Source organism: Simochromis diagramma, unplaced genomic scaffold (genome assembly GCF_900408965.1).
Source record: "Simochromis diagramma unplaced genomic scaffold, fSimDia1.1 OVJJ01000026.1, whole genome shotgun sequence".
In the NCBI taxonomy this organism is placed as follows: Eukaryota; Metazoa; Chordata; class Actinopteri; order Cichliformes; family Cichlidae; genus Simochromis; species Simochromis diagramma.
The window spans coordinates 2,444,957-2,456,649 of record NW_024386985.1 but is presented as its reverse complement, the minus strand read 5'-3'; the positions used below and the strand labels follow the sequence as shown (position 1 = coordinate 2,456,649).

The following is an 11,693-nucleotide window of genomic DNA, read 5'->3' as shown; positions in this document are numbered from 1 at the left end:
ATAATTGGAAAAAAAGCACTATGCTGCTAAAAGATGAAAAATACTGCCTAAATATGTATTTTACCAGGTTAATGTGTGTGGTCGGGTGCGGTCTGCAGCACCGCTGCAGGGGAGGCGGACGCACCTGAGCGGCACCCGCAATCACGCCTCGCCGCCTTAACGTCTGTGCCATCTATGCTGTTGTGTTGGTGTGTGTCGGGTTGTGAGCTGAAAAGCTACAGCCGGCTGTATGCGTACAGCAACCGTGTGTGAAAAGTGGTCAATAAAGAGATGCTGAAAAGCATGTTCATGGAAACATCGTCGGGTCTGCCGTGATATCTTTACAATGGGACTTCTGCTCCTGAACCTTTGTGCACAGCGTCTGCAAATCGGGGCAGGACTGTAAGCTGTCATCTGTGAGGCGTGAGCGGTGTTTGTTTTTAAACATAGTTCACGGTGGAGAACAGCTGCTGACATAATGTGGATCCGAAGATCCATAACTGGCCTACCTGGGGTTGAAAGTCTCGATAAAAGCACGACGTTTCGGCGGGTACACCGGCTTCCGCGAGTGTGACGCTTATTTTGAGCGATGAACAAAATAATAAGATATAATTTTATTTTTATATTTCAATGTCACAATAATCTTCCAATTTGGAAATACAAGTTAAAAAAAAACTAACATAAATAAAATACACTTCAGCTAAATACTTCTAATTTATTTCCCGAAACCACGCGGAGCCGCAGTATAAGACTAAAGAGCCGTTTTTCTTATTGCTGGTGTTTTCTTAAGTTGCAGTCCGTTTGGCATCTCAGGGCCACCATAGTATAGCATTCACCTCACAAGCAACAAAGAAAAAGAATTTACTTCTACAAGTTTATTTTGATACAAAGGAGCAGCTGTCCAAACAACAGTACAAAGAAGTCTTCCTCTAATGCTGGTTCCATCGTTGCACACTTGTGTTTCCTCAGAAAACCCCAACTTTTAAATCCAGCTATCCTTCACTTACTGATGTAATAATGAAGTACTGAATACTTTGGGGGGGGGAAGAAAAAAAAGGAGTGCTCTGCATCTATGCTTGCCTACATCATGTTCCACACATTCTGCATTAATTATGTGTCAGCCTAACACAGTAAGAAGGGAGAAGTGAAGAGCTCTAGTCACAGTTCTGGCACAGCGGTGTAAAACTTTAGAAGAGGCTTTCGACGTCACCCATTTCCACCACTACAGTCTTCAGCTGGGAGTAGTACTCGATGGTCACCTGGCCGTTCTCTCTGCCAAAGCCTGCAGGGATCAGGAGAGAACTGGTTAATTTACTGAGCAAATGCAGCATTTACCCAGACCATGAAAAGCTGACAGCATCTTACCCGACATCTTGTATCCTCCAAACGGCACCTCTACAGGGCTGATGTTGTAATTGTTGATAAAGCAGGTCCCTGCCTCCAGGTTCTCAGCCACGCGATGGGCTCGAGAAATGTCCCTGTAGGAGGAGGAAAAGAACCGACTTTTATACAGAGAAAAGCAGTCGGTATGCAACTTGAAATTGCTACTGTGCACTGAATTGGCCGCACTGTGGAGACCTTGAGCCACAGCCAACAGAAGGCAATAAACTCATTATCTTAAAACAGCAAGCCGTCAACAGTTGCACCACACTGCTGACTCACAACAAACTGACCTGGTGAAGACCCCAGAGGCCAGTCCAAAGGTGGTGTTGTTGGCTCTCTTGATCACTTCTTCCTCCGTGTCAAAAGGCAAAACTGACATGACAGGGCCAAAAATCTCCTCCTTCACACAGGTCATGTCGTCTCTGCAGTTATCTGTGTCGAGAGACTTTGTGTGTTAAAAAACAAAGCTGAGTGTGCGTGTGCTGTACCACCATTAACCAAAGTGTTAGACATACCAAGTACGCATGGTGACATGAAATACCCCCCTTTCAGTTTGGGGTCACTGGGGACAAAGGGATCTCCTCCACAAAGCACTCTGGCTCCCTAGAAATAAATAAATAATTACAAGAGCTACGTTAAAGAACACCCACAGTAATACAGATTCTTTGTGCTTAACTGAGAAACCACAAACTATTAAAGCTAATTCACTCCCTCTAATGAAAAGCACCTCTTTCTTGGCCTGACTGACAAATCCCAGCACTTTCTCCAGGTGTGGTTTGCTGATCAGAGCTCCCATCCTGGTGCTCTCGAGCAGGGGGTCACCAACAGGGATGGCCTTGGTCCTTTTGACTACCTCCTCTAGGAACTGTGGCATGATCTCCCGCTGCACAAACACTCTGGTCCCATTGCAGCACACCTGCATATTTCAGCACAAAGTTAATACACCAAAACCTCCAAGAGTCTGTCTTGCATCAGGCTGCACAGTACACAAAAGTACAACGGTTACAGACTCACCTCTCCCTGTGTCAGGAAATTTGCCATTAGTGCCCCCTTCACTGCATTCTCCAGTTCGCAGTCTTTGAAGATGATGAGAGGAGATTTCCCTCCAAGCTCCAGAGTCACCTGCTTCACACTCTTTGCAGACATTTCCATGACCTGAAAGTAAAGAGAGCAGCCATGGTCTGTGGGCTTGTATAACAAAGTCACCTTTAGCTTAAAATAAAACAGCAGATTTTTAAGGCTGGTTAAAGTGACCCTCCTCCACCCTGCGGGAGATCTCATGAGCAGAACATGAGATCATGAGTTGTCACCTCCAGGTTGGTGTACTCGGAGTCTGTCCAATTCATACAACATCCTGAAAGATGAACAGTGAAGCCAATGCAGACTTAAGGATGAGGACTGATTTAGATTTCTGCAGAAAATCTTTGTAGAGCCTGCAGCATTAATGCTTGTTTGAGGTACATTATGTGTTAACTACAGTGTGTTTGCGTCCTGGTGTTTTATATGCAGTACTTTTATCCTCCCGGGTCCCCACTGCCTCTCTGCAGTCAGTTTTCTCTTTAGGGGCAAACATATTTGTAACTGACATCGTTTCACTTCTTTGTACATTCCGTCATGCCAGTTCCTATAACTTCAGTTCTCGTTCCAGGAATTTGATAAAATTGGATGCTATGCTTTTTTTCTTTCTTATACTGAGATCATGATTGTTATTCTCTCATTGACAAGTTCAAAAATTGTAACTTGAAATGCACATGAGGAATCAACAGTTGTTGAACAGGCCAATCACAATAGCGGTATAGCTAGTAAAGCAATATAGCAAGTGAGTATAGCAAGATAACTCCTGACACCAATTGTATGCATGCATGTGGAAACTTATCACAAGTGGGCCTGAAGTTTTATTGCACCTTCACAGAAGGTTCATTGTAGACTTGAAGATCTGCATCGGCGGCCACAATTCAGAGATCACCCTAGTGTTTGATTGGAGTGGTTCTCTTCATATTGAAATATGTTATCAAACTCACTTCAACTAATGCTCACCGAGGTGTTTGCAGGTTATTGTTAAAATTTCCATAACACTACATTTCTAGGGAGGTACAAATCAGGTCGCACTGTAGGATTTTAGAGGGGTTTGTGGTTCCAATATAGTTACGGTGTAGATTTCCCCACAGGAGTATAAATACCCAATAAGTGAGTCCAAAAGGGAGCATCCTAAATTCCCATGTTTGAATGTCCAAGTCCACAGCACTAAATTCAGTTTACAGCCTGGTTGAAAAAAAACAAACAAAACATAAATAAATGAAATAAAATATATAATACTAATAATATTAATAATAATAATAATAGTTCAGTGTATCTGGGCAGCCCAACTACAGTCCATGTGTGGGAAACAATGCTGTACTGGTCTGTACCTTTTTGCCTGTAGGAACACTCCCCGTGAAAGAGACTTTAGCGACTTTTGGATGATGGCAGAGCAAGCTGCCGGTCTCTGCTCCACCTTGGACCACACAGAAAAGCCCATCAGGTACCCCAGCCTCTTTGTAGATCTCAGCCAGGATGACAGCAGTCACCGGAGTCATTGGAGAGGGTTTATATACCATGGCATTACCTGAAAACCCAAACCAAATTTAAATCCTGCAAAGCTATCTTTGTGAATGGTCACATGAAACAAGACAAACAGACAGGAACAAGCTGTACAACAGGTGGATTGATAGGACTAGTGTTCATCAGTGATGTGACAGAGGCTCTGTGGCTCTGCTACATTATCTTTAGCAGGCTCTTCCCATTTTAAACTGCCAATCTTTTGCTTTTGTCTCTCTCACTCTTGTTTTTCTCCACTCTTTTCTTGCCTCTCACACTCGCAGCAAGTTGAAGCTGATGGCTCTTCTTGTTAATGGACCCTCACCAATTACTGCTCACTGAGGATGTCCTACTGTTTTTTTTTTCTTTTTCTTTTTTTTATAAATATGATATAAACCTGTTCTCTGTTAAGACAAAGAGGGACATTTGCCGTTCTGTCTCTGCCCCCTCCCCCCCACATCTATGAAAAAGTATGTCTTCTCTAGTCTGTCTTGTTTCAGTCCCCTGCTCTCCTATATGTCGCAATCCTCTGTTGTGCAGATTACTGACAGCAGATGATACACATGCTGTTATAAAACTCACCACACGCCAGAGCAGGAGCAGACTTCCATGATGCAATCTGGAAAGGGTAGTTCCATGCACCGATTCCCACACACACACCAAGTGGCTCCCGTCTAGTGTAAGCAAATGCTCCTCCAGGGAGCTGGATGTGCTGGCCTGCACCAAAATGACAGCACAATGTTAAAAACAATACCAAACGGAGGTTTTTGCACCTTTTGACAAACACAGAATCATTGGTGCACCCACCCGCAAGTGTACCAGCCAGGCCGGCATAGTACTCAATGCTCTGCCAGGCAATGTCAATATCCACCAGAGCCTCAGTGATGGTTTTCCCATTGTTGATCACTTCCAGCTTTGCAATTTTTTCCCTCCTTTCCTATTTTTTTAACATGCATAAAGGGAAAAAAAAGCATGGAACTATTTTAATTGACACTCATCAGTAATTTTGTGGAACAAGATGTCTTGTTTTAAGATTATGCAATGACCGAGAGACAATAGAGACACACAAAAGGTTAAATTGGTTCAAATGTAGGCCAGCAGAGAAGGGAGGGGTGCATTTTAATGAATAACTAATGTCTTATTGCAGGCTTCCAACAGTCAACTCCAATTTATATTGCGCAAACACTGAACTAGACAGTTTCCTGGACTGCTGGTGGTTATTACACAACAGCTTGACCGTCTCACCCTGATAATGCGAGCAGCCTCCAACATCACCCGAGCCCTCTCCATGCCTGCCATCTTGCTCCACTTCTGGTAGGCGGCATAGGCACTCTGTATGGCTTCGTCCACCTCCTCAGCCCCACAGGGCACCATCTGACACAGGACCCGGCCTGCAGAGACCAGAAGAACACCAGGTTACAGAGCTCTACACCATGCATTTTTCTTTTTTTCTATTTTTTTTTTTTTGTATCAAATCTCTTTTCAATTTCTAACAATTGACATTTTTAACCTGAATCAGTAAAAACACCCTCACTAACAGTAGTGATCTTCTTTGTGCAACATTAAAATGTAAAACAGACCCTTGCATTGTTTAATCTTCAGAAATGTTTATGCCTGCCTGTCATTACTGTGCATAACCCTAACCTTTATAACCTGAAAGCATGAAATCCAGTTAACTTTATACTAATATCAAGTAAAGGGAAAAAAAACAGCCCTTTGTTTGTCTACTAGTCTGCACATAGTTAAGGCAAAATGTCTATGTTACAATACTTAACAGAAGTCTGAGCAGAATCTGAGCGTTTCAAATATATTTCAGAAAAACCGCAGGCCTTTAAACCACCGTCACTTGTTTTCCCCCAGAATACGTGTCCTTAGCAGGAGCACTAAGGCTAAAGCAGATTTTAAAGAGCAGTATATTCACCAGTTGCAGGCTCAAACACGGGCTCAGCGTTTTTCTCCTCCCTGGGTTTCACTCGTTTTCCACCCCAGAAGTTCAGAGGCTCCGTGACAACCACGGTCCCCGTCGAGGCTCCGGGCATCGAGTCGAGGGTTGACTGGGCCATTTCCAGATGCAAAGCGCCTGCAGGGAATTATGTAGCAAAGTTATAAAACAGATGTGCAACTTAGGACAAGTGATCGAAACTGGTCGCTCCCTTTGCTAACGTGAAGCTAGCACGGACATTAAGTTAGCTAAACTTGCACAAGAAAAGCAGCGCGCGCAGATTTTAAATATGATAGCAGACAAGTAAAAGTAGCTGAAGTTTTACCGCTTATGCTCCCGCAGAAGGACTGGAAATGAAGGCAGACGCTAATCACCTTCACGCCCGTTTAGCAGCCAGAAGACCACGCCTCCTTCATCTCCTCCATGCTCCCACCCCGTTCGGCTTCTTCTGTTACACACTCCGAGTAGAGGTCAAAAAACAACCGTAAAAATTTATGCAGGTCTGTTTTTAAAACAAGACGATTTATTAGTTAATACTGGCAGTGTAACGGGTGCAAAGATTAAAATATCCAGCAGCAGAATCAAAGACATTATAAATGAGAGATTTGTGTTAATCAGAGCAGGATTAAAAAGCTCTATATAAAAGTACTGTTCAGACTATTTTTAAGTGTTTAAAATACTTTGAGAATTTCATTAATGTATTTATCTACTTGTTAGCAAATTTATGAAAGGAGCAAGAACTGATGTTTGATGTTTTTGCTCTTTTCCTTTAATTTCTGCCCAGATTGTGGCATCTTGCTTGTTTCATACTACCATGAAATGTATCCACAGCATGTGTGGAGTTTACCCGTGCAAAACTGAATGCACTGATAATTTAATAAGGTGGAGACCTGCTCTGTAATATCCCAGAGTTCACTTCTCGGGACCTCAGATTGTATGCAAAACATGACCGTGGCTTCTGATTGGTGCTTTAAACCTGCACGTTTTCTTAAAGCCAGCAGGAAGTGACTCCTGAAGATGCATGAAGAAGCCAGTTACTGCATATAGAAGTCGATGGGGAGGGAAAACCATCATCCTACTCAATGTACAACTTCAGTAAACACTTTTCTTGATGATTTAATGGGCTTCAAATTACTTGACAATAACTAGTAAGATTTTAAATGGGAAGGATAGTTTGTGCTACATCCCACAATTTTTTGTTTCAACTTTTAATCACTGACAATTAAAAAAAAAAAGATCTGATTGATTTAGTTCAGCAGCATCCGCATACTCTTGTTTGTTTTCCCTTAAAAATATCTTGTTCACTCAAATGAGTTTCACTCCATAGCTTCCCTTTAAATTAGATGGTAGTACAATAGGACAAAAAAAACAACAACAACAAAAAAAGACATGCCTGAAATCTAATCATAAAACTTTATTAATATGCATGACACAACAGTACACAATGACATACAATAATACTGAAACTGGATCAGATGTTACTGTGTCAATCGTTAATTTAAAATCTCCAAACACTCCATGAATTTTGCTAAATGCACAGCTGACATTTGTAACCTTTAATAATCAACAGAATGAACTATAATTTTCCTATAATTTCTAACCAAAACAGTTATAATGTTTAATGTTAAATAAACAACAAAATGAATAAGAAATCAAACAAAGTAGTGGTACTGTAGCTGCAACGGGTAAGACTTTTAACCTCAGCAGGAGCAGTTCTGTCTGTGCGCTGGTGGGGGCGCTATGACTGCAGGCAGCAGTGCAGGAACATCTGGGCTGCTGATTACGAAAACTTAGCTGCTTGTGGAGGAGGTCCTAAAAAGCCTCCAGCCTGTTTGGTTGCAGCTCTGGAGGGTGCAAGACCGAGCATCTTCTGAATGTTCTACAGGAAAAAACAAAACAAAACAAAACAAAAAAACATCAGAAACTCTAAAACAAACACCCAAACCAGCACAGAATATACATTTGATAACACTTAGTATGCACGATATTAACCCTGATATATTGCTGTATATTATTCTACACATACAGTTTCCTGCTAACACCAGTTGGATGTCTATTCAACAAACAATACAGAATTTGTCCTAAGGGTGGCAGTAGAGAACACAGCATGTTACTTAAATTAACTCAACTGCCTTGGTCTCCCTGTGGAAACCAGATAATATCCTCTGGAGGTGTTTATGCTGAATCTGAGTAACAGTATTTAGTCCTTGTACAGCTGCAGCGAAAGCTCTGTCCATATTGCCAGCAATAAGTCAGACTCGTTCCTGGTGAGTATGTCCACTGATATACGATAAAAGTATAGACGTTACCTGTCTGATGGACATGGTGCAGAGGATATAGAGGAAAATAAAGGAGCAGTCGGTGTAATCCTCGCCCAGCAGGTTGCGGTGTGACAGTCCCTGGATATACGACAGTGGCACAAATGGCAATTTGGCCACAACTCTTCCATCGAAACTGAACGTAACATAAAAAGCCAAAAAGGGAACTTGTTTAAAACAATGGACTTGACAAGTTACAAGTTACTTTCTTACATTTTGCCTGATGTTTTTTTGTTTTTTTTTATGAAAAGAGAAAGCTTTTTAACAAAATGTGAAACAGTATTTTACCCTGCAGTAACTTACATGGAGTTGAACATGCCCATGAGAGCTGTGAAGCAGAAACCAATGGCGAACATGGATTTCATCCGTACCTACAAAACAAACACTCAGGATTTAAAACACATACATTTAACTATAAACACTTAAATTAAAATATATAAGGTTTGACTGGAATGAAAATATTTTTGACCCGCCTATCAACTGATTTAAGAACAAAAAAATATGCTACAGTTGTTGAAATGAAAACGAAATGTTCATTCTGAAGGGTTTGTGTGGGAACTTTTTTCAGATTCAGTTGACTTTAAATGGAATGACCTCGCTAAACTATGATAACTAGACAACCGCAGTATCAGACATTAAGCCTGGGCTGCATATTAACTGGAAACAAAACATCTCTCACCATAGACAGGTCTCTGTTGTTGTTCTTCAGCTTCTCCTCTTGCCTTTCTGCAACACAATCATTCACAAAACACTGTTATCCAGAGGAGAAGGGCTGATCATAAAAGCAGAACACCGGTTTGTTTACAGGGTTCTTACCAATCTTCTTCTTTTGTTGGCGTCCAGCAGATTCAGTTATGGTTTCCTTTTTCTTCTCAACTAGTATCAGAGAGGACAAAATTAATCTTTTAACAATCTGAAAAAAATAGCAAGTTAACAAGACAACACTTGAGTCACTTACGTTTTTTGCTTTGCTTTTCCACTTCAGCCTTTAGCCTCTTGTACTTTTCAGTCCGATACACTAAAACCCAGGTAATCCCTGAGGAGAAAATATGATTGTTTAAATAAAAAACAAAACAAAAAAAAAAACATTGAAAACTGCCACTGAAGTTTCCAACAGTTCACACTAATCAATATGTGACGTTTTTGCACATTTCTGAAACCTTTTCCTGAATCAGAAGAAATCTCTGCAGCCACAGTATCCAATAAGCTTTGCATCCTCTTCTGTCACACCAACCCTCTGCATTCCTCCTTCACTCTATCCATGGACCTCCTCTACGGTCCACACAGCTCAGTGACGATCAGTTCTCTTCTTAGACTAGCTTTACCAACTCTTTCCCATAGATTAATGGCATGTCTCATCAACTCTATCTCTCTGCAGTTATTACAGCTCTCCACATCACTCTTGTTGTTGAAAACTGGTAACAGTAAACATCTTCTCTATTCCTCAGGCATCCTCTCACTTTCTAAGATTGTGTTAAACAATGTAGTTAAAAAGTCCACTGCCCTCTCTCCCCTCTAAACATCTCCATACTGCCACAGGTATGTCTTCTGGACTACCCATCTTTAAATTCTTTATTCTCTTCATCACTCGCTCTAATAGACTGACAAAATACAACAAAAAGACTTCTACTTCTACTCTGGAATGTAAATCATACACAAATGTGGTTAAATAATGTCTTACTTCCGTATCTAAACTAAACATTTAGACAAAATTAAATTGTAACAAATTTTTTTTTTATTTCTCTTTTTCAAATTGTTAATGTAGATAGCGAGGAAGTCAATATTCTCCCCGAGGAAAGCGTCTCAAACGTAAGTTCAGGCTTTTATTGCGAAATTAACCGGAAGACACAAACGTTAAGCTGTATTCAGTCATTAACAAAGTACAGGTCAACAAAAGCAACAAAATTGCGAATTAATGAATATTAATAACATTAAAGACGTTTCCCTACCATATAATCCGGAGTAATGTAAAATTCTGAGCTATAACAGTGTTTTTTGGAACACGGTAAAACGCCTGCCTCGACCTGTCAGACAGATTTGGCTCACCTTCGGCTAACAACGCTGTACAAATTGAGATGAAGACGATCAAAATGGTGTCTGCGAACATGGTACTCATGGTGTCAAAGTCCCGTTTTCCAGGCCGTAGAGAGGAAAAGTATTTACTTTATATCAGAAGATAAACCCTGGCCACCTTCCGCTGAACTGAGTTTCAGCTTCATACAGTCCTGTCAGCGTTACTGCAGAGGTCAGGCCACGAAAAAGCACTTCCGGTTCATCCGACCGAGCCCAAAAAAAAAAAAAAAAAACAAAGAAAAAGAAAGAAAGGAAAAAATGCATATACATACACAAAAATATGTAACAATGCAGAGAGATTTTTCTTAACCATTTTAAAAATAGTCGACACTCTTGGACATTCCCATATCACGTGGTCCAAATTGTACTTAAGGGACAGTCTTGGAGTTTTTTTCTATAAAGATGCCCTTCCATGTTGTCATATTTTTTCATAACTGTCCAAATTTCTTCATACTTACCTAAAATATTAAATGTAACATTCCACCTTCCTCCATCTTGTAGCCAACTTTTTCATTTTTTTTGCATCTGAATCGTGTTTGCTAATATCACACTACCCAAAACTGTTCATCCATCCATTTTCTTCACCCTGGTAAGATTGCCAATCAATCACAGGACAAACACAAAAAGAGAAACAACCACTCACCTTCTCACCTACAGTCAGTTTCGAATCACTAAGTAATCTAGCCAACGTGCATGGTTTTAAAGCAGGAATTTCAACTCATTGTTATAACGGGTCACAAGCTCACTTTGATCTTAAGAGGGCCAGACCAGTGAAACTCCCCTTTCTGTCAGTGAAAATAAGTTTAAATAAACATTTAATATCTTAATACTAAACAAGAACTATCTTAATATGAGAAAAAGAAGAGTAATTGCAACAGTGCAACTTAGTTTTTCCGCATGCTAAAGAAATGCTGCTCTCATTAATGGAAGAAAGACTATTTTGGCTTAACTTGCTAGAAATAAAAGTATGAAATTACAGAAAAACAATCCTGGTAGCTCATCAGATAGAAAAGAAGGTCTCTGTTAATTCACAGAAAATGCCCCTTTTTTTGCAGATCCAGTGTAAAAACATATGTTTCTATAGTCAATGGTGAAAGTTGAACCTTTCTGTTATTTAATTCTTTATCTATTACTTTGGTGTATGTATACCAAGGGGCAGTTCCTTATCAGTAGGAAAAGCTGCAAAACTTATTAGCATTCATTCAAATGTCCAAAAATTAATTACTTCCTTCACATTTTCTAAAGACATCCATCCAGTGGGCCAGATTTGAGTCTTTGCTAGGCCAATTCTGGCCCCAGGGCCTTATGTCTAACATCCCTATTTTAAAGTGTGGAAGGATGCTTCTTCATGGGAAGAAGATGGATCGTTTGAAGGAAAACACAGGAACTTCTTGCTGTGAGACGAGAGAACTAACCACCAT

The 11,693-nt window shown here is 40.6% G+C and overlaps 2 protein-coding genes across 2 annotated transcripts; both read right to left on the bottom strand.

The window, feature by feature from the left end:
- Nucleotides 1-843: 843 nt before the first annotated feature.
- On the bottom strand, nt 844-6,329 carry LOC120738927 (4-trimethylaminobutyraldehyde dehydrogenase). The gene is made up of 12 exons (XM_040040503.1): nt 6,207-6,329; nt 5,861-6,019; nt 5,185-5,330; nt 4,747-4,876; nt 4,522-4,656; nt 3,771-3,967; nt 2,377-2,517; nt 2,090-2,278; nt 1,878-1,965; nt 1,653-1,794; nt 1,345-1,457; nt 844-1,261 (listed from the first exon to the last, which is right to left on the bottom strand). Exons 2-12 carry the CDS (start codon nt 6,000-6,002, stop codon nt 1,167-1,169), a joined length of 1,518 nt encoding a protein of 505 aa, XP_039896437.1. The 5' UTR covers nt 6,003-6,019; nt 6,207-6,329; the 3' UTR covers nt 844-1,166.
- A 946-nt stretch (nt 6,330-7,275) lies between these two features.
- On the bottom strand, nt 7,276-10,455 carry tmco1 (transmembrane and coiled-coil domains 1). Its single transcript, XM_040040507.1, has 7 exons — nt 10,246-10,455; nt 9,158-9,235; nt 9,016-9,075; nt 8,879-8,925; nt 8,503-8,570; nt 8,191-8,335; nt 7,276-7,760 (listed from the first exon to the last, which is right to left on the bottom strand). The coding sequence occupies exons 1-7, from the start codon at nt 10,313-10,315 to the stop codon at nt 7,662-7,664; spliced, it is 567 nt and encodes a 188-aa protein (XP_039896441.1). The 5' UTR covers nt 10,316-10,455; the 3' UTR covers nt 7,276-7,661.
- Between the last annotated feature and the right edge of the window lie 1,238 nt (nt 10,456-11,693).

Excerpts from the sequence above, each read along its gene's own strand:
- LOC120738927 (XM_040040503.1), bottom strand. The coding sequence starts at position 6,002 with ATGGCCCAGTCAACCCTCGACTCGATGCCCGGAGCCTCGACGGGGACC. Across the intron at positions 3,968-4,521 it reads TGCTCCTGCTCTGGCGTGTG|GTAATGCCATGGTATATAAA; the intron begins GTGAGTTTTATA and ends TTGGGTTTTCAG. Across the intron at positions 1,795-1,877 it reads CATGTCACCATGCGTACTTG|ATAACTGCAGAGACGACATG; the intron begins GTATGTCTAACA and ends CTCTCGACACAG.
- tmco1 (XM_040040507.1), bottom strand. The coding sequence starts at position 10,315 with ATGAGTACCATGTTCGCAGACACCATTTTGATCGTCTTCATCTCAATT. Across the intron at positions 9,076-9,157 it reads GGAAAAGCAAAGCAAAAAAC|TTGAGAAGAAAAAGGAAACC; the intron begins GTAAGTGACTCA and ends CTCTGATACTAG. Across the intron at positions 7,761-8,190 it reads GCACCATGTCCATCAGACAG|AACATTCAGAAGATGCTCGG; the intron begins GTAACGTCTATA and ends TTTTTCCTGTAG.